This window comes from Vigna radiata, chromosome 7, assembly GCF_000741045.1.
Source record: "Vigna radiata var. radiata cultivar VC1973A chromosome 7, Vradiata_ver6, whole genome shotgun sequence".
Lineage (NCBI taxonomy): Eukaryota > Viridiplantae > Streptophyta > Magnoliopsida > Fabales > Fabaceae > Vigna > Vigna radiata.
In genome coordinates this window covers 52,752,946-52,770,532 of record NC_028357.1, presented here as the reverse complement: position 1 = coordinate 52,770,532, position 17,587 = coordinate 52,752,946, and the positions used below count along the sequence as shown (strand labels likewise).

At 33.4% G+C, this 17,587-nt stretch overlaps 2 protein-coding genes across 4 annotated transcripts; one reads left to right on the top strand and one right to left on the bottom strand.

Moving 5' to 3' along the window:
* Positions 1-1,365: 1,365 nt before the first annotated feature.
* LOC106769002 (K(+) efflux antiporter 4) lies at positions 1,366-10,179 on the top strand. Of its 2 annotated transcripts, XM_014654435.2 has the most exons (20): positions 1,370-1,957; positions 2,412-2,455; positions 3,233-3,291; positions 3,410-3,488; positions 3,640-3,701; positions 3,813-3,888; positions 3,976-4,050; positions 4,266-4,337; positions 4,489-4,572; positions 4,668-4,736; positions 5,983-6,060; positions 6,234-6,322; positions 7,182-7,278; positions 7,356-7,409; positions 7,766-7,861; positions 8,206-8,394; positions 8,491-8,568; positions 8,797-8,841; positions 9,397-9,486; positions 9,589-10,179. In XM_014654435.2, exons 1-20 carry the CDS (start codon positions 1,714-1,716, stop codon positions 9,667-9,669), a joined length of 1,761 nt encoding a protein of 586 aa, XP_014509921.1. In that variant the 5' UTR covers positions 1,370-1,713; the 3' UTR covers positions 9,670-10,179. The 2 variants fall into 2 exon arrangements, with proteins under 2 accessions (XP_022639981.1, XP_014509921.1); XM_022784260.1 differs by lacking the exons at positions 8,797-8,841; positions 9,397-9,486; positions 9,589-10,179 and having other exon boundaries at positions 1,366-1,957; positions 8,473-8,569.
* A 5,850-nt stretch (positions 10,180-16,029) lies between these two features.
* Positions 16,030-17,326, bottom strand: LOC106767245 (transcription factor MYBS3). 2 transcript variants are annotated; one of them, XM_014652093.2, is made up of 3 exons: positions 16,882-17,326; positions 16,524-16,720; positions 16,030-16,423 (listed from the first exon to the last, which is right to left on the bottom strand). In XM_014652093.2, the coding sequence occupies exons 1-3, from the start codon at positions 17,153-17,155 to the stop codon at positions 16,187-16,189; spliced, it is 708 nt and encodes a 235-aa protein (XP_014507579.1). In that variant the 5' UTR covers positions 17,156-17,326; the 3' UTR covers positions 16,030-16,186. The 2 variants fall into 2 exon arrangements, with proteins under 2 accessions (XP_014507579.1, XP_014507580.1); XM_014652094.2 differs by having other exon boundaries at positions 16,030-16,420; positions 16,882-17,325.
* Between the last annotated feature and the right edge of the window lie 261 nt (positions 17,327-17,587).

Here is a 17,587-nt window from a genome sequence, read left to right as displayed (position 1 = left end):
AGGCCCAATCTATGGCCTAATCCTTCTAATTGTGTTTTGTTATACTCTAATTACCTCGTCTCTCAACACCCACTCTCTGCTGACGGCCGTCCTGTAACTCCCGTGGAACGTCCGTCTTTCGCCACTGTTATGGAGACGGCAACCCTCTGTGATCCCTAGCTCTTGACTATTGTCCCATGACTGGGCCGAAGCGTCTGTCCGTCGCCGCTACTATGAGACGACAACCCTCTGTGAACCCTAACTCCTAACGGGTGTCCTGTGACTCTCGTGGAACGTTCGTCCGTCTCTGCAGCTATGCAGGTGTCAACCGGACTCTATTTCTTAGCCTTCGGCCGGTTGTGTGGTGGCGGTTGATTAGTCTTTGATTGGACCGCCGGTATGTAGGTAGACCTCACAGTGCTATCCGATCCCTACTATACACCTATATTATTGTATCTCACAAATCAATCATGTTTATCGATGTGGTTCTATGTATTTATCTTATTATATAATATTTACATTTCATAATTCTTAGATTGATATGAGTACTATAAATTAAATTCATAAAATATTATAAAATTTATATTTTGAGTATCAATAGTTTTACAATCCATAATTGAGTCATATTCCATTGAAAATGTAGAAACTTTTTTTACCATACCATAAATAAACTCCCATAAATTTTGCATAACTTTTATTTTTCAAACTCTATAAAGCAGATAAAACTATCAATACATTTTCTTTTACTACATCTAAAAATATTACCACAGTTAAACTTGGATAGTCTTTTACACTATAATCAATATTTAATTTGATCCAATATACTTTCAAAAACTTTCATGTCATTAGAATTAACCGAGAAGAAATATAAGACCAGTGGAAATACCAGATAAATTTAGCATTTAAAATCAGATATATTATTACATATAGATTTAGAAAAAGAACCAATTATCCTTACAAATATATAATAATATAATAGCTATACACAGTAACACATATTAATACACAAAATATATGTTAGTTTATTGTCTATTTTTAAATTAATAATTAAATATTCATTAAAGATAAAAAATATTAAGAGAATAATATTTTGACCTATATTACTTTCTCTTATTTCTATACTATAATCACTTTAAATAATAAAATATTATATTTAACTAATAAAAATAATATAAAAAGATTTTAAAATAAAATAATATTCTTATAATTATAAAATGGAAGTAGGAAAAAGTGAATGTTAACATGTCACAGTCCAAAAATATTCTCCTTCAAAATGAGGAAATATATGATAAATGGGAAAATTCGAATATCCAATAAAATGAGGTGAGCAAAAGTTCAATCCCTTACGTATTGGCCGTGTCCATAGATTGTTGGCAACGTTCCTTGTTGCGATGCTTTGCATGAGTCACTCGGAAGTAAAGTAACCATATAAGCTCTGCAGTGACAAACACGCGCCTCGTTGTGCATAGCAAGTGCCAAGTGTTCACTCTCGCGTTCGAATTCGAACTTCCGTTTTCAATTTCTACAACATCGAATCGAGGACCTTTCGGTACTTTCCCTCTCGCACTCTACCTGTCCCTCTAACCCACTCAACTTCTCTGTCACATCTTTCTGCGCGTAAGAGATAAACAATTCGCGCGCCAAACACGACGGTGCTGCTAACTGCCAGCGGTGTCGTTTCGTTTCAGAGCTTTTCCATTGCTCTCTCTCTCTCTCTCTCTCTGAGTCTGGGAGATGAGGTTAACATCACCTGCGATTCTCAACCTTCTCTTTCTATGTGATCTCCTTCTTTGTCTTCCCACATTTTCTTTCTCTCTCCTCGCCGCTGACGCCAAGTCGGAGCCGCAGCTTCTCCTCGCCGGGAAAAACGCAACCTCCGTCGTCAATGCCTCGCTTGGGAGATCCGGCGATGATAGCTTCGCGAACATGATTGATCGGGCTCTCGAAAGAGAGTTTCCCGAGAATGAGCAGAATGAAGGTTCGCAGATCTAGCTTGTCGCACTTTAATTTTTTAATGCTCAAGAGTTTCTAAATATTTTCGTGTAAATGTTTTCCGACAACTCGTTGGATCGTGGTTGCCGTATGCCTTTGCAGTGTGAATTATCAAAAATGCCGCCCAATTCGAGTTTCCTTTCACTTCTTCGTATGCGCTTTTCTGCAATTTCCTGATTAGCATTGTGCTGCTGGATTTAACTTGCCTTTTCTGTAAAACCTCCCGCAGTAACGTGTGTGCTGCGATTAGAATCCTGCAATTTGCTATATTCTTTTTTTGGCTTTTATGACGAAAAACCAATGAGACGCTGTTAACTTTCAAATGTTTCACATGGATACATTGTAACGAATGCGTTGAATCATTGACGACATGTGAGTAGTGTAGTGAAAAGTTTAATTCAAATGAATGCTTTCAGTGAACTTCGCCGAGTCTTTTGCAGGTACCGATCCTGGTGGTTTCAACAACAGTGTTGCTGAACAGCAGGTGTGCAGTGAATTGCTTTACATGATATATTTAATTGCCTCTAAATTTTTGCAAGCCTGGGGAGCAATTGGAGGTAGCACTCTAGGGACCTAATTCAGGTAGTTTAGGTGTCTTGTTTTAGGCTAGACTTCAATCTGGTCAGGACTTAACAGTGTAGTAGGGAAACAGTTCATTCTATACAAACTGGCTTCTTGTGTGTTTGGATTTTGGCCAGAAATTCTCAAACTATCACGTGCTTTGACTTTGAACTGCAATTGTCGCGTGTGCAAAATATAAATCAAACACCCACCTAATACTCATGCTTCTCAGTTTTCTCCTTTGGAAAATGTGAAAGTCGGTTTTGGAGGCTCTAAACGAGAATTCAAACACTTCATAACATGTTTGTATACATGTTATATCCATATTTCACTCGTTACAAAGCACTGTTATGCGAGAAGCATCGATTTCTAGCTGAGTAAAATGTCGTTTAATGAGTCCCAAACTGAAAAACTAACGTAATAAGTCAGTGGATGATAATTCATTAAAAAAGCATTAAACTGATTCAATCTCAGAAGTTACAATGGATAATAACTTGTTCATAATTTACTTATGACTTGTCAAATTTTGTTTTAGATTCTCTGGGATAATGAATTTTAGGGTGGGAACCTCTGTATTGGTCACTCCTTTTTTGATAAACATCACTTGTGATTTTTACGGGATTTTATGTATGTGGCTTATTATTTTCACTTGAAAAGATTGTGATCTAAGGTCCTTCTCATAATTTTTTTAATGTATCAGGCTGTCTTGGAAACTGTTGCCAGAGTTATGCCCAAGAAAAATGAAAGCAAAGAAGAAAAGTGTGCACCTCTTTCTTCTAAAAGTCAAATAATTTTTCTGAAAAAGGGTACCGAGTTTTAAAAATTTAATGCAAAGGCCTTTACTATGAACCATAACATTTGTTAAGTTTTTTATCAGGCCATTTCAGTTCCACGATGTTTTCAACTTAGACAATGAGAATAGAGCAGACGATATGCCAACTTTAATTGATCGGAAGGTATGTCTATTCAAGCGGTTGAAGTTTTTCAAACATTGAAATAATTTCTGTTACACCCATATCATTACAATATGCATGAAAAACTCAATTCTACCAATCTTGTCAGAAGTTGATTTAATTTTTTGTAATTTTCCAATTGTTTCAACTACAGGACAATGTCTTTATCATATCCAATCCCAAGTCAAAGTATCCAGTTCTTCAATTAGACTTGAGGTTTACTTACTGTTCGTATTTTTTCTCTCTTTTTCTAATAACATTATATATATGAGTGCTTGCAACTACTAACTAGTTAGGTTGCTCATCCTTTTTATGCCATATTTTCAGATTGATATCAGATCTTGTGGTTGTCATTGTGTCTGCAACCTGTGGTGGCATTGCCTTTGCTTCTGCTGGACAACCAGTTTGATTACAAACCTTGCTTTATGGTTTTCAGTAGATATCTCTATGATATATCTCCAAAAAGTAATCCATACATACAAATTTGCAGGTGATGACTGGATATCTGCTAGCAGGATCAATCATTGGACCAGGAGGTTTGAGTTTTGTTAGTGAAATGGTTCAAGTATGTCGCCTTTATAGTTCTTTTGTCATGTACACTAATATCCCCCTCCCTTCTTTTAGCTAGCCACATTTGTAACAAAAATAAAATCATTGATTGAATGGAATCACGATGTGTGATGGATACTCTCTTTCTAGAAGACATTGAAATGAAGTGATGATCGAATGTCATCTATTTTTTCTGCTAGTAATCTTGCATATTGCTTCCACTCCTTGCAGGTTGAGACAGTTGCTCAATTTGGTGTCATCTTTTTGCTCTTTGCATTGGGCTTAGAGTTTTCAGCAACGAAGGTTGGCTTGTACACTCACTATTTCTTTTAGGTTGAACTTGTATATTTTTATCTCAGCCATACTTACCATATATATATATATATATATATATATATATATATATATATATATATATATATATATATATATATATTTCTTTTTATGTTTGCAGCTTCGAGTTGTTCGAGCGGTGGCTATCCTTGGAGGCCTACTCCAAATTTTCTTATTTATGTGCTTGTGTGGAATAACAGCTTCGGTATGCATTTTACTTCTAGAAATATTAATTACAAAAAACATTTCCACTTTGATGTAAATAAATTCCTCATAAATGCACCTAAATCCTGCCTGCAGTTATGTGGTGGTAAATCATCTGAAGGAATATTTGTAGGTGCATTTCTATCCATGTCTTCAACAGCTGTGGTAATTTCCTGTCCTCACTGGAACGTGATTGTTATGTTGTTTAATATTTAACCACAGGCGTATAGTGTTTAAGTAACCTAAGGCTGTACTTCTATAATTGCAACAAACTATTGTAATCATTTCTTGGTTGCTATTGGGTTAGATTTGATGGTGTTCATATTTCTATATTCTACACAACTGTCAGTTTTTCAGCTAAGTGTTAATTATTGGTGGACAGTAGAAAATATGAGGAATAAAGGTTTTCTTTTTGGAAGATGGTGGTCCTTAGGGGAAAAAGTGTTACAATAGGCTTCAGTATCAGATTAAATCCAGCAAAACTTTAAGGACAAAATAGTTGCCTTTAGTGAAGCAGAATAGATTATTTGATCATATGATAGTCATATCTCATAGACAGTGGCATAAGAGCTAGAGAAAAATTAACTAATGAATTGATAAAAGCTTTTTAATTGTTTGGTGAATTTAAGATGTATATGTTCATTGGGATTGTTAAGTTGGAGAGGATTGCTTGCATTTCCAACTGTCCTTTTACCCTTACGTGTGGTATGTTATCATGTTTGGGGCTTCTATATCATGCTTTTTTTGTCATTTTCTTAAAGGAATATTGATTAATGATATGAATAGATTAGTTGTTGCATTGTCTCTGTGGCTCTTTTTTTCCTTTTGTATAATGAGAATCTATCGTTTGTATTGTCTTTCTTTCGCCTATAGTAGGATTCATTGCATCAAGAAAAGAATGAAGATCATTGGTAGAATGTTATGAAGGAAACAGTTCTATCTAGTGTTTGATTGAGGGGAAATTCTTATTTGAGGGGAAATTCTTATGCAATACTCTAGTTGTTGTATTGAGTAGTTGAGCGGATTTTTCTTGATGAAAAAACTAAAATGCTAAGCTCTTGCTGTGATCACTTCTTTTCTAGATGTTATCAAACTTCTTTGGTGTCACTTCTATACAATGCATTAACTTAAAATATATTATTTCCTCAGCTGAGAACAAGGAAGATTCGTACGTACTGCTTGAGTGTTTCAAAAAACACCGAGCAGAATATCATATATATCCACAATCTGTTGTTATTTTCACTGATATAGGAAAAAAAAGTACAACCTAAGGTTACCGATTTAGGATTATACGTACTAATGCTGGTAGAAGTAGTAGGGAACAAAAAAAGCTTTTCTGGCATATGGAAAGCAGATTTTCTAAGTTGTTATTTACTTTAAATTTGTTTTTTTTTCCTTCTTTGATCCCCAGGTCTTGAAATTCTTAATGGAAAGGAATAGCGTCAATGCCCTTCATGGTCAGGTTACAATTGGAACTCTGATACTGCAGGTATGTACTGTAATTTTTGTGTTAATGAATGCACATGAATGACTGAAACATTGCTACTGCTACTTGTGCAAAAAGAGTGGAGAGGCTATGAATGACCCTGATATTCCTTGTTAAGACTTTTCTTCTCACATTTGTCTTCTTGTGAAATGTTTGAAATTGTTGGTTCTTTTCAGGATTGTGCCGTTGGTTTGCTCTTTGCACTGCTTCCTGTTTTGGGTGGAACATCAGGTGTTCTTCAAGGAGTAGTATCCATGGCTAAGTCGTAAGTTAATTGTAGGATGAATTGTTCATCATTTGTCTTCTCTCTCCATAGTTTATGAAATATATGATAAATGATATTAAACCCCAAGGTTCTCCAAGCAGCAACATAATATTCTCATTGTGTCTTTCCATTGCGTCCAATTCAACATATATTTTGTGATCCATGAAGGATATTCTGCTCATAGTTTTTATTCTTTTCTTGTTACGAGAGTTAAAGATGAAGATGCAAGTGAATTAAGAAATTTTGGTGTGCGAGACCAGTCGGCCACTTCTTACCAGTATTGATCATGATACGTTAACATAAAGTTCTACTACACTTATTGAATGTCTCAAAATGTAAATTTATAAAGAGAAACATGGTGGTGCATAAATTTTAATCTCACTATTGTCTACAGTGATAAAGTTATTTTAAAAATCTTTTGTAAAAAAAATAATTATAATTATAAGAAGGAGCTACAAGAAAGGAGTTCATATAAAATAGTACACAAAATTCTACCCTATCAAAGGCAAAACAACAAAATAGAAAGAAGAAAGCAAACTCATGAATAGAATAAAGCTTTTTGTTCATCTTGCATTCTTGAGATGAAGACTTCTTTGGTGATACCATGAGACGAGGCCCAGATGAATGTCATAAAAAATCTTATTCCTATTCCATAAACAATCTAAATTAAAGTAAAAGACTTATACGTACAAGTATTATTCTTGCATAATTATATAACATATACTCCGTTTCATTGTTGAATGTTGTAAGACAGTTAACTTCACTTGATGTGCTGATGATATTAACTTTCTTCGTCGTACTTGGTTGTATTTTTTTTCTGTCATTTATTCCTACTGGTTTACTAATTCTGTTATTTCAGATTGGTGACCTTAATTGCATTTTTGGCCATTTTGACAATATTATCTCGTACTTGTGTACCATGGTTCCTTAAGCTAATGATAAGTTTATCCTCTCAGGTGAAGATAGATCTTTTTCTCTGTTCTTAAATGTTTGTTTGTGCATTAGGTTTTATGTATTTTTTTTTTCTGTGCAGACGAATGAACTTTATCAATTGGCATCAGTGGCTTTCTGCCTACTTGTTGCTTGGGTGTGTATCAAATCTCAATCTTTCATTTCTTGCCAAACCTTGTCATCTTAGTTGTCTGTTTTATCATCTATAATGTATAATACTCTTAATCTTGGATGAGTCTGTGGTTGTTTTCCATTGACGAGTAATATTCACCAAACTTTATTTCCCTAAATCCAAGGGGTTGCTTAAATGCATGTATGCCTACCAAGTCTCTCAGTTGGCAGAGTTGTTGTAAACTCCCTAGTACCTATGTTCACTTCCTTTGAATAAAGACAATGTATGCATGTCTGACTTATTTATACATAACATTTACAATGCCCGAACAACATGTGTGCCTTCAACAAAGTGTTTTAATATTTGTTGTTTCTTTTCAGTGTAGTGATAAGCTGGGTTTAAGTCTTGAACTAGGTTCCTTTGCTGCGGGAGTGATGATATCAACAACAGATCTTGGTCAGCATACACTTGAACAAGTAAGAAATAATTCTAGGGTCTGTTCTTTGTAGTGACTAGTTTTACTATGTTCTTGGATGTAAACTTGTGTTTTAAGGATGCTTTTATATTATGCTTTTATGTTATGCTTGATACCCAGTATTCATTATGTTCTTTTTTTTTCTTGGGTACATGTTAAGCGTGTTTAGTGGAATGAGGATGCTTTTATATTATACTTGATACAACTTTGTATTTTCATCACGGATTCATGTAAGGTGGTGGCACCCAAATGAATTTTAGGAAACCTTCTTGAAGCATATATATGTTTTGAGATGACTCATGTTTTGCTATAGTTTTGAGCTTACTCAAGGTTGTTAATATTTAGGTTGAGCCAATTCGCAATTTTTTTGCTGCTCTGTTCTTGGCCAGCATTGGGATGCTTATACATGTCCATTTCCTTTGGAATCATGTTGACATTTTACTGGCAGCTGTTATATTGGTGATCATTATAAAAACAATTGTAGCTGCATCTGTTGTTAAGGGGTTTGGATACAGCAACAAGACTTCGCTTCTTGTAAGATTTGTCATCAATTAATACAATTACGTCTGTCTGTTGATTACGTCATACATTTCATTGACGGAAGAGCCTTAGGTTATTCCACATGCGTAGGTTGGGATGTCCCTGGCACAAATTGGGGAATTTTCCTTTGTTCTTCTCAGCCGTGCTTCAAATCTTCATTTAGTTGAGGTATGTACTTCATTTCAAGACAATCATTTCAGCTACTTTGTTTCTATGAAGACTGCAATTTATCTTTCTGCATTGTAGGAAGCAATTTATAAATAAAGGAAATATTTTTATTTAAAAAAAAAATTCAGTTTTCTGGCAGTGCTTATTATCATTTGAAATGTGAATGTAATTGCATTGTTTCTGCAGTTAATTTAAATATATGAACTGAATGTCTGATTCCTACTGCAGGGAAAGTTGTATCTATTGCTCCTGGGAACAACAGCTCTTAGTTTGGTACGCGTGCACTATTTTATAGAATAACAATGTTGCTCCCACTGGTCCTTTTTATATCTAGTAAACTAGTAATTATCGGATCACACAACAATGTTGAAATACTGGTGTTTTAACAATCTTGGTGGGGGTTACTTTATGGATTCGAACAAGCATTTACTAAACATCACTAGAGTTTTGTTTTATCATGATAAATTCATGGTCTTAATACACAGGATAGGGATTAGGTATCTATATCCATTATGATTCGGTTACAAGTTACTCCTACTTTGGCAAAGTATTGTTTCAAGCCCCCGAACCGAAACCGCGTTGTTTTTTTGGTAGATAAATTCTGTTTGTTGATCATCTTTATTTTAACTAAGCAGGGGATTACTAGTAAATGTGATTGAAGTTTAAGAAGTTATCACTAGTAAAAACATTGGGCCTTCCTACGCAAAATTATTGTGCCAGTTTTTGAATGCTATAGCCAGTTTTATGTGTAATCCTTGCATGTTTTTAGTATTATGTTCACAACTATTTGTGGAGATTTTGAAGCTTACACAAACAGAAATAGTGCAGGTGACTACACCTTTACTCTTCAAGCTAATTCCAGCAGTTGTGCATCTTGGGGCATTGTTGCGGTGGTTCCCTCCTGATAGTTCAACTGAGGTATCTTATAGCTTTAATAATTGACAAATGATATAAAAATTTATAAGTTTTTGTTGCTTCAATTTCTAAAAGATCCTGACTTTTGAATGACTTCATTCTCAGATTGCATTTAAAGGGGACAGCTTTCGTGTAGACAGTGCTAAGCGTATTACTTTGATGGTTCAAGGCTCTCATGATTCGTGATATTCACATTTATTATGAAGCAGAAATGAAATTTGCGGGCTTTAATTGACGGCTTCTCAATACTACGGGAGGACAAGTGCTAAAAACAATATAAATAAGGTTTACTAAATGAAAGAGTTTTCCTTTGCAAAATACTTTATATACTCTCTGCTTTCAGAACACGCACTGGAATAGTAAGAGTAAATGACAAAAGTATGCCAAGGGAGCCAGGAGTTTCAACCGGATACAGCAACTAACCTAGTAATTGGGGCCATGTTATTAACTTGAATGGCCTGTTGTGTATAAAGTAATATGTAGTTGCAGTTAGTGTATTTCATTTTAGATACAATCCTCTTGAATTTTTTTCCCTTACTTTTCCCCTTTATTTTATTCAAAAAATTTTGGGTTGATTAAGTTTGGAATGTGTAATTTCCCTGTACAAGTTTTAGACTCAAGGCAGTCATCAAGGTAAAATGTACCATGTCAATAACTTTTGAAATTATAATGGAAGATAATTTGATTTGCCATTCATTTCTTGTAATTCTTTACTAAATACGTGAAATGTGTCGTTTGTGGCAAACAAGCTTCACCGGTTACTGAGTAACCTGAAATATCTGTCCGTCATCACCGCCCAAGAAACCGCTGGTTTTCTTGAGTCAACTAGCAACCGTTTGAAGTTTCCAATTGCAAAAGGTCGTTGGATGGTGTTTGTCTATATTATCTAGAAAAAAGCTCAATTTTTAAAAAAAGAAAATACAACAGAAGAGAGGATCAGTGATGGTATAAAAAATTAGCAGTGTATAAGTATTACTTTTCCGCACTTAAATTTTAGTAAGTGGCTTTTGGTTTCGTAGACTGAAGCTAGCATATCTTAGGCTCGCATTTTTATTTTGGAAATCATTCATGTCTCTGTTACTTGATTGTTTTAGAAGCTATTTCTATTGAGTAATTATTTTCTTATCGATGAATGCTTTTTATAAGGAAATTGGTTAAGAATTTCTGTTTGTACCAAAGTTTAGAATTTTTCTTTAAAGTTCTATGCAATGTTAATTAAAAAGTTTTCCTTCATTCATGATATACAGTATTACTTTGAAAATAGTCGCTGGAAAAAAAAAATATAAAATACATAATGGTTTCTCTTAATTTTAATCCGGCTGAATAAGACACACAAGTAAATATGATAAAATAAGAGGATATGTGGTGTATGTAGGAGTAGATGTTTGGGTTCTCTGTGTATAGAAATGCATTTATCTTCCAGTACGTGGTGATAAACCCACACAGGGACAATCATAGCATGGGTAACCAACCAGCCATTCATTATATGTACCTGATTGAAATTTTACAGACATGACAAAACGCATTGCAGGAACTTTAACAAAGCCAGAAGGGGTTTGGTTTGATGTTTTTGGCATCTGATGCATTTGTTCATCATTTAAGCACAAGCATGTGCTGTCATATCATCGGTCTAAGAATGAATGGTGGCAAGCCCGATAACGTTGGTCTCTTCCAAATCCAATCACTATTCAGCAGGTTTACTTGTTCCACATTTTTGCTCATTCACCATTCATCATCAACCAAAAGGGAATCCTCAGTGGTCCCCTTCATTTATTTCCATATTTTAACAAAATCATGAACCAGAGGATCCCTCCCATTGGCTACCTTCTTTCACAATAACAAATCCTTACAATGCATTTTCTTTTTAATATCTTCATATTTCAACTACATCATCAATTTTACATCATAAATTCAAATAATTTCTGTGAAGAATTGAGTTTTTTTTATGTGTTTTGGTGATAATTTTGGGGACCGAAAGAACTAATCTCGATGACGTAGTTTTCTCACTTTCTAATCGCCTTGGATCTTGACCGTACGCTTCGCTTTAAGCTTGACTGTCCGGTGATCTTCAAGCTTTGGCCGAGGGGGGAAGGTACCTCAAAAGGCACTCCGACGATGTTCCTCAATCCTAAGCAGCGTAGTGCTTAGTCTGAGAAAGTAATTGGGAGAATGGCAAAGTGATTATAGGAGAGAGTATGCTTAGCCCTTTATTTATAGGCTTTGGATTGATATAAGATTAGTAGAATATAAAATAAGATATAAACAAACATAGGATATGACTTAATATATTTCTGTTTGGATATGATTTGATAATATCCCTGTTTGGATATGATTTGATGATATCTCTGTTTGGATATTATTTGACGATATTTCTGTTTGGATATCATTCACGTTTGTGATGCGATGGGCCTTGAGTCCAATAAGAATTGATCCAATTTGATAAAGTCCAACCTGTTTGGCAAGTGTGGCCGTTCGGTGTAACCGACCGTCAGAGAGAAATAGTACCGTGCATTTTACTTTTTACGGTATATATAGGTGATATTTTGTGACGTTCCTGGTATCTAACTTAATGGTATGTGGTAATTAGCTAGGCCATGAGTGGCATAATTGCATATTCAAAAATGATATTGACAGAAGGAGGAAAGAGGTAGGCGTCTATGGAGAACATGGCAGCATTTATTTTGCCCAAAGGAAAAAGGTGGTCCTTCAATGATATTCCTTTATCCATGTCATGCTTATCAATGTTGAAGATAATTCCACAACCATGTTTTTCTTACGGAGCTTATCTTACTTTTCCTTTGTACCCATTACCATAATTTTATTAATTTAAACACTGATTTTACATTTTAATAATAAGTTTGTTTTCTTTTGTTACTATCAATATGTACAAATTTAAAAATGCATATCGAAAATCTCGTATAAACTTATGACCTTTTTTTGGTAGGGTCATCCTTTTCATGATAAACTTCATATAATGCAACCATTTTCGGTCAGTTTAAATATAAGATGCATTTTGAAACAAATAAATAATTTTTATTTAAAATCTTAATATACAAAATTATCAGAATAATTTTATAAAATTTAATAATTCGATTGGTTAAAATGCATTTCACACACAATTAATTACTAAAGTAAATGCTAAGCATCCTATCTATGTAATGGCTAAGAAAATCAAAGTAAAAAACAAAAAAGCATTTATTAAAAAAACATTTGCTGTTTAAAAAATTATACAGGCGCAGACCTAAAAGTTCAAGAATTCAAGATTCAAGAAGCGCGTTAACAACTCCAATAATACTTTCATAGGAACTTCACCACAATTACGCCATTCAACATGAAGCTTCTCTCACTTAACCTCTATAATCAAATTATTCATGACGCCAGTTTCTCAAATTTTTTGCTACTGATATTCTCATTATTTATCAATATATACATAATAATATTATTGAATTGTATTACAATATTTCCTTTGTTATGATTTATAAATAAATCTAGAGTGCAGACAGATGAAATTGAAGGGAAAAAGTGCTTCCACAGAATTTAATTAAGAAACACGATGGCATCTTTGACGCAACGCCTCGTGAATGGATGTTTACAAAAAAAGCAAAAATTAATATCAGCTTTCAGGACATAAAGAAAGTCCCAGAAGGGTTTGTTTGGCATATATTATCTGCAGAATCTTGTGGACGCGCTTTTATTTCCCTTATTTCCTTATCCTCACATCTATAATCAACACGAGTATATATATACGATGATATTCTTCACTTTCTACTCACGGAATAATATACATTCTATATCATCAAGGATATTGTACGAGAGTAATATTCATCATATGATTAAAAAGTTAATTAAACCATCTAATCTTTGATTGATTCGTTTTACCAAGTAGTTTACACTTTCCTATCAAAGTATAAAACCAAGAAAAAACATATCTGCTTGACAATAACATCAAAAACGAGAAAGTCAGCTGGATACAACAATTGTTTGTTAGAAAGGTTAATGAGAGTCATGATGGGAAAGTCTCACTCTACACGTAAGATGATCCAAACAAATAATTTTACTTTTCAATCCATTATAAATAATTGACTTTGGATTAATTACAAATAATAAAAATCGACAATAAGATATAACTTACCTAAAAATAAAATCTCCTTATTCTATCATAAAATAATATTCTACCTAATAAATACAAAATCATAACTACTCATTTCTCTTTTATCTCTATCAAATCAAACCAAATATTACTATATCCAAACCTAATAAAATAATAAATCTTTAAAATTTAAGTTTATCTCAATACATGCCTATCGTATAAGCAATTTCTGTGAAGTGAAAAAACATGAAATTATGAATCTGCAAAAAGTAATGGAAATGAAAGGAGATGGAAAATAGTGTTGTTGATTTGTTTTGGTAAATTTATGGCGGAGAAGGGTGGTATGAGTGAAGACAAAAATGTCTGTGTTGATGTGGGGGGCCATTGGTTTGTTCTGAAAAGCATGAGTCTCTTTCTGCACATCGACATCATTTTGAATGTGAGAGGAAGCATATGGTATATGGTGCCAATGCTGGTATCTTGGGGTATATATATATAGATAATGTGCATGAAAGGGATTGCCCTTCTGGTCACTTCCAAACATGTTAATTGCTCATCACATCACCAAAAAAAGTTGTTACTCATTAATTGTACTCAGAATTACACAAAAGAAGTTGCTAGAAGAAAAAGGCTTCACCAATGAATGCGTACGAATTCTTCATCAGATCTTAAGCACTTTTTGCTACTACTGAATTTCAAGTTATTCATTACTCTTACTTTTCTGATTTTGTTATATTATGAAAAATTAAGATAATCTTACTGGTGTGTCACCGAAATTTCTCTTGCAATATGCAGCAGTGAAAGACTCTAAAACTTTGACATAGTGTCGAAGAAATCTGAAATATTTACAGAATGGGTGTGATCTGTTGTCAAATGTCAAACACTGAAAACTACTGATTAACAACTTAGTCTTCAAATTGCAGTGCAATGCACGTTCTACTTTTCTTCTGTTTATATATATATATATATATATATATATAAAATTGTTTCGGATATGAAAGTAGAGCTCAACAATATAGAAATAATGTCTAACTTAAGGTGTTCAATTGTTATTCGGTAAAAACGTTTGATAAATCAGAAAGTTATATGTAGAAGATATTTTACACTGCCTCAGTCAAAATTCGGCTTCCGTATTTATTGATTTTAAAATAAGTTTTATTAGCCACAATCTAATTATTATGATGATTTAATTAATAATAGTTATAATTTGTCTTAAATTAAACAGAGTTAACACTAATCTCTTTATGGATTGACTGTTTTGATTCTGTCTCTTAATCATACTATTACAATAAAATAGTCCGTTCAGTCTATAATATGACCTCTCATACGTTAGAATACAATTATATTTATGGATATTATTTAACGAGATAAATTGATAAATAATATCACAATAACTTTGTTTAGATTCGATTTGAATAAAAGTGTAAAAAAAGTTGAATCAAATTCGACGGGGGTTAATTAGTTTGGTTTCATTAAAAAAATTAATTGATTCACTAAAAAGTTGTTTTAAGGATATCTTGTAAAAACATCAAATGCTATATTAAAAAAAAATACAAATCCGTATTTTTTTTATCTAAATTTTGAATTTTCTGTATTTTCAAGATAAAATATGAATTACACGTCGAATGTTATTAATGAGCAAAAGAGAATATTTATTTAAGAATATCTTGTTTGCCGTGCTTTAACTGATGTTAACACGAGTGAAGATGATGAGTTCTTTTTTTTTTTATAAGAATTAGAAAAACTGTAATATGCCGTACTTATTCTTTTTAGGTCAACCTTTTTCTATCTTAATCAGTAACAATTATGGTTTTTTTTTTTTCTGGAATTTTTAGCTAATATGATATTTCTTTCCATTTCGCACATCACTATATTTACAAGGAAAAAGTTGTGTCATGTGTCATCTCTTTTGTCTGATCTATATCAGGATATAATCTGCAATATTGAGTTTTGAGGTGTTCCTTTTAATTCCATTGATGTTCTTGAATTTCTAGCTTCTCTTTATTTATCTCTTCTAATTTACTTATATAACTCAAAATGAGGTTGATAAGTACTCCTTGCTTATAAAGCAATGATCCAAAAGTGTTTGATATTTCTGACATTTTAGCTTCCTGTGCTTAATTAGTGATTCTTTTCTTTCACTGAGTTCTTTTCTTAACAAACATTAGGGATATTCTTGATAATGGTTTGGAGTGAAAGTGTTTAATTTAATTAAGCAAAAAGACAGAAGAAAAACTTACTTATTAAAGTCTAAACACTATTAAGCAAACTAATTCGATGTGAATGATCTCATCACGTAGCCTAATGACTATAACACTTGCTCGAATTTGGATTCCACATAGATTTTATTTGCATATATATATATATATATATATATATATATATATATATATGTGGTATAATTTTAGTCAACTATTATATATATATATCTTGAAGGGATCTGATTATTCCATAGATAATAACGAGTATGACTAGAATTGCTGCAAAGAACAATGTGTTTCTTTGACCATATGATGTTCTTGGACATGAGTTGACACTTGAGAACAGATAAAAGGGTACATCAATTCCTGAGAGAATTTTTATATGTATTTATATAACACATGAGTGATGAAGTCATACTAATTGTCCCAAGCAGGAACGAAGAGTAAGCTCCAGATTAGGAACTTGATGAGGGCAATTATCAAGCTTTTCTTGCTTCTTATAATCCGATTTCGTTTCTTGTTGAAAGTAGGTTATGCGCCCTAGCAACGACAAAGTGGCATCACTATTCTTAACTTCACATTTCGAATCATCTTTTTTATGATAAGCCGAAACTGAATTACAACCTCCTACGTTGTTGCTACCCACCTGCTGATTCAACGACAAAGTACAAGGAAAAGAGAAAAAGTAAATAAATAGCTTTTCAGTGTAAAGAGAAACATAAATCATGGTTAATTTTTTGCATATGTACCACGTCAAACAGACTTGAACGTCGCTTCTTCTTATCTATAGTTGCCAATCTAAGAAAGTACTTCTGAGCATGGCTTGCCACTTGTGTTGGAGTTCTTGTGGTCACAAAGTTTCTGGAGATTCCCCTCCAATCACCCTTTCCCAGCTTCTCCAGTCCGACAAGGAATATTCTGTGTTCCTCTTCTGTCCATGGCACTCCTGATAGATATGCATAACACCAATGTTAGGTATTATTCGATGAAATGGTAGATACTATGTAGATAAGAATCAAGGAAAAGTAGTCTAAAAGATATTCCAGGAAGGTTGGAAAGATGAAAAAACATGATTGAAAGAAGAAAGAAACATAATGATATATATACCTTTCTTCCTCTCTTGAACTCGACCTATGAGACCATCTGATAGATACCCAAAAGAGGTTCGGTCAGAGTTTTCATCGATGGTTATTCTTGAAGAAGAAAATGAGGAAGATGATGAAGAGGGTAAGGAGTCCATGCTGAAGCTTTTCTTGATGGTAACACAAGTGTCTAATTGCACGCCAAAGAGACGAAGTCCAACGAAAGAAGAGCCTCTCAAAGATGTGCAGGTCCTTGAATTATGCCCTATAATTCCACAATGCGAGCACTTCCTCCCCATTTTCCCTTCACCAGATTCAGATTTTCTGAAACCCCTCAAATAAAAAACGAAACTTTATGATGTATATGCATGTAATTAGTGTGTGTATGTTAGAGAGAAAGAAAGAGAGAGCAGAAAAATGGTTTGGTTTGAAGGTATATATGATGATGATGGAGTAATGTGTGGGGTTAATGAAAATGTAGTCACACCCACGAAATTTGATTGGATGGATATAGTTTATTGTTGGATATTTTTACAACTTTTTCCTTATTATAAAAATAAAAATTAAAATAGATAAAAAATCATAAAGATAGGGATACCTTATCTTATTTGGAGCATTTATGTCCTCTGGGACTACACAGGATCCCTCTATCCAACCTTCAACTTATTTTATGATTAATGGATATAATAATATCGTAGCAGAGAGTAATTAATTTATAGAACTCTCTTCAT

Excerpts from the sequence above, each read along its gene's own strand:
- LOC106769002 (XM_014654435.2), top strand. The coding sequence starts at position 1,714 with ATGAGGTTAACATCACCTGCGATTCTCAACCTTCTCTTTCTATGTGAT. Across the intron at positions 3,702-3,812 it reads GTTCTTCAATTAGACTTGAG|ATTGATATCAGATCTTGTGG; the intron begins GTTTACTTACTG and ends CCATATTTTCAG. Across the intron at positions 6,061-6,233 it reads TTGGAACTCTGATACTGCAG|GATTGTGCCGTTGGTTTGCT; the intron begins GTATGTACTGTA and ends GGTTCTTTTCAG.
- LOC106767245 (XM_014652093.2), bottom strand. The coding sequence starts at position 17,155 with ATGGGGAGGAAGTGCTCGCATTGTGGAATTATAGGGCATAATTCAAGG. Across the intron at positions 16,721-16,881 it reads AGTTCAAGAGAGGAAGAAAG|GAGTGCCATGGACAGAAGAG; the intron begins GTATATATATCA and ends CATATCTATCAG. Across the intron at positions 16,424-16,523 it reads GTTCAAGTCTGTTTGACGTG|CAGGTGGGTAGCAACAACGT; the intron begins GTACATATGCAA and ends TCGTTGAATCAG.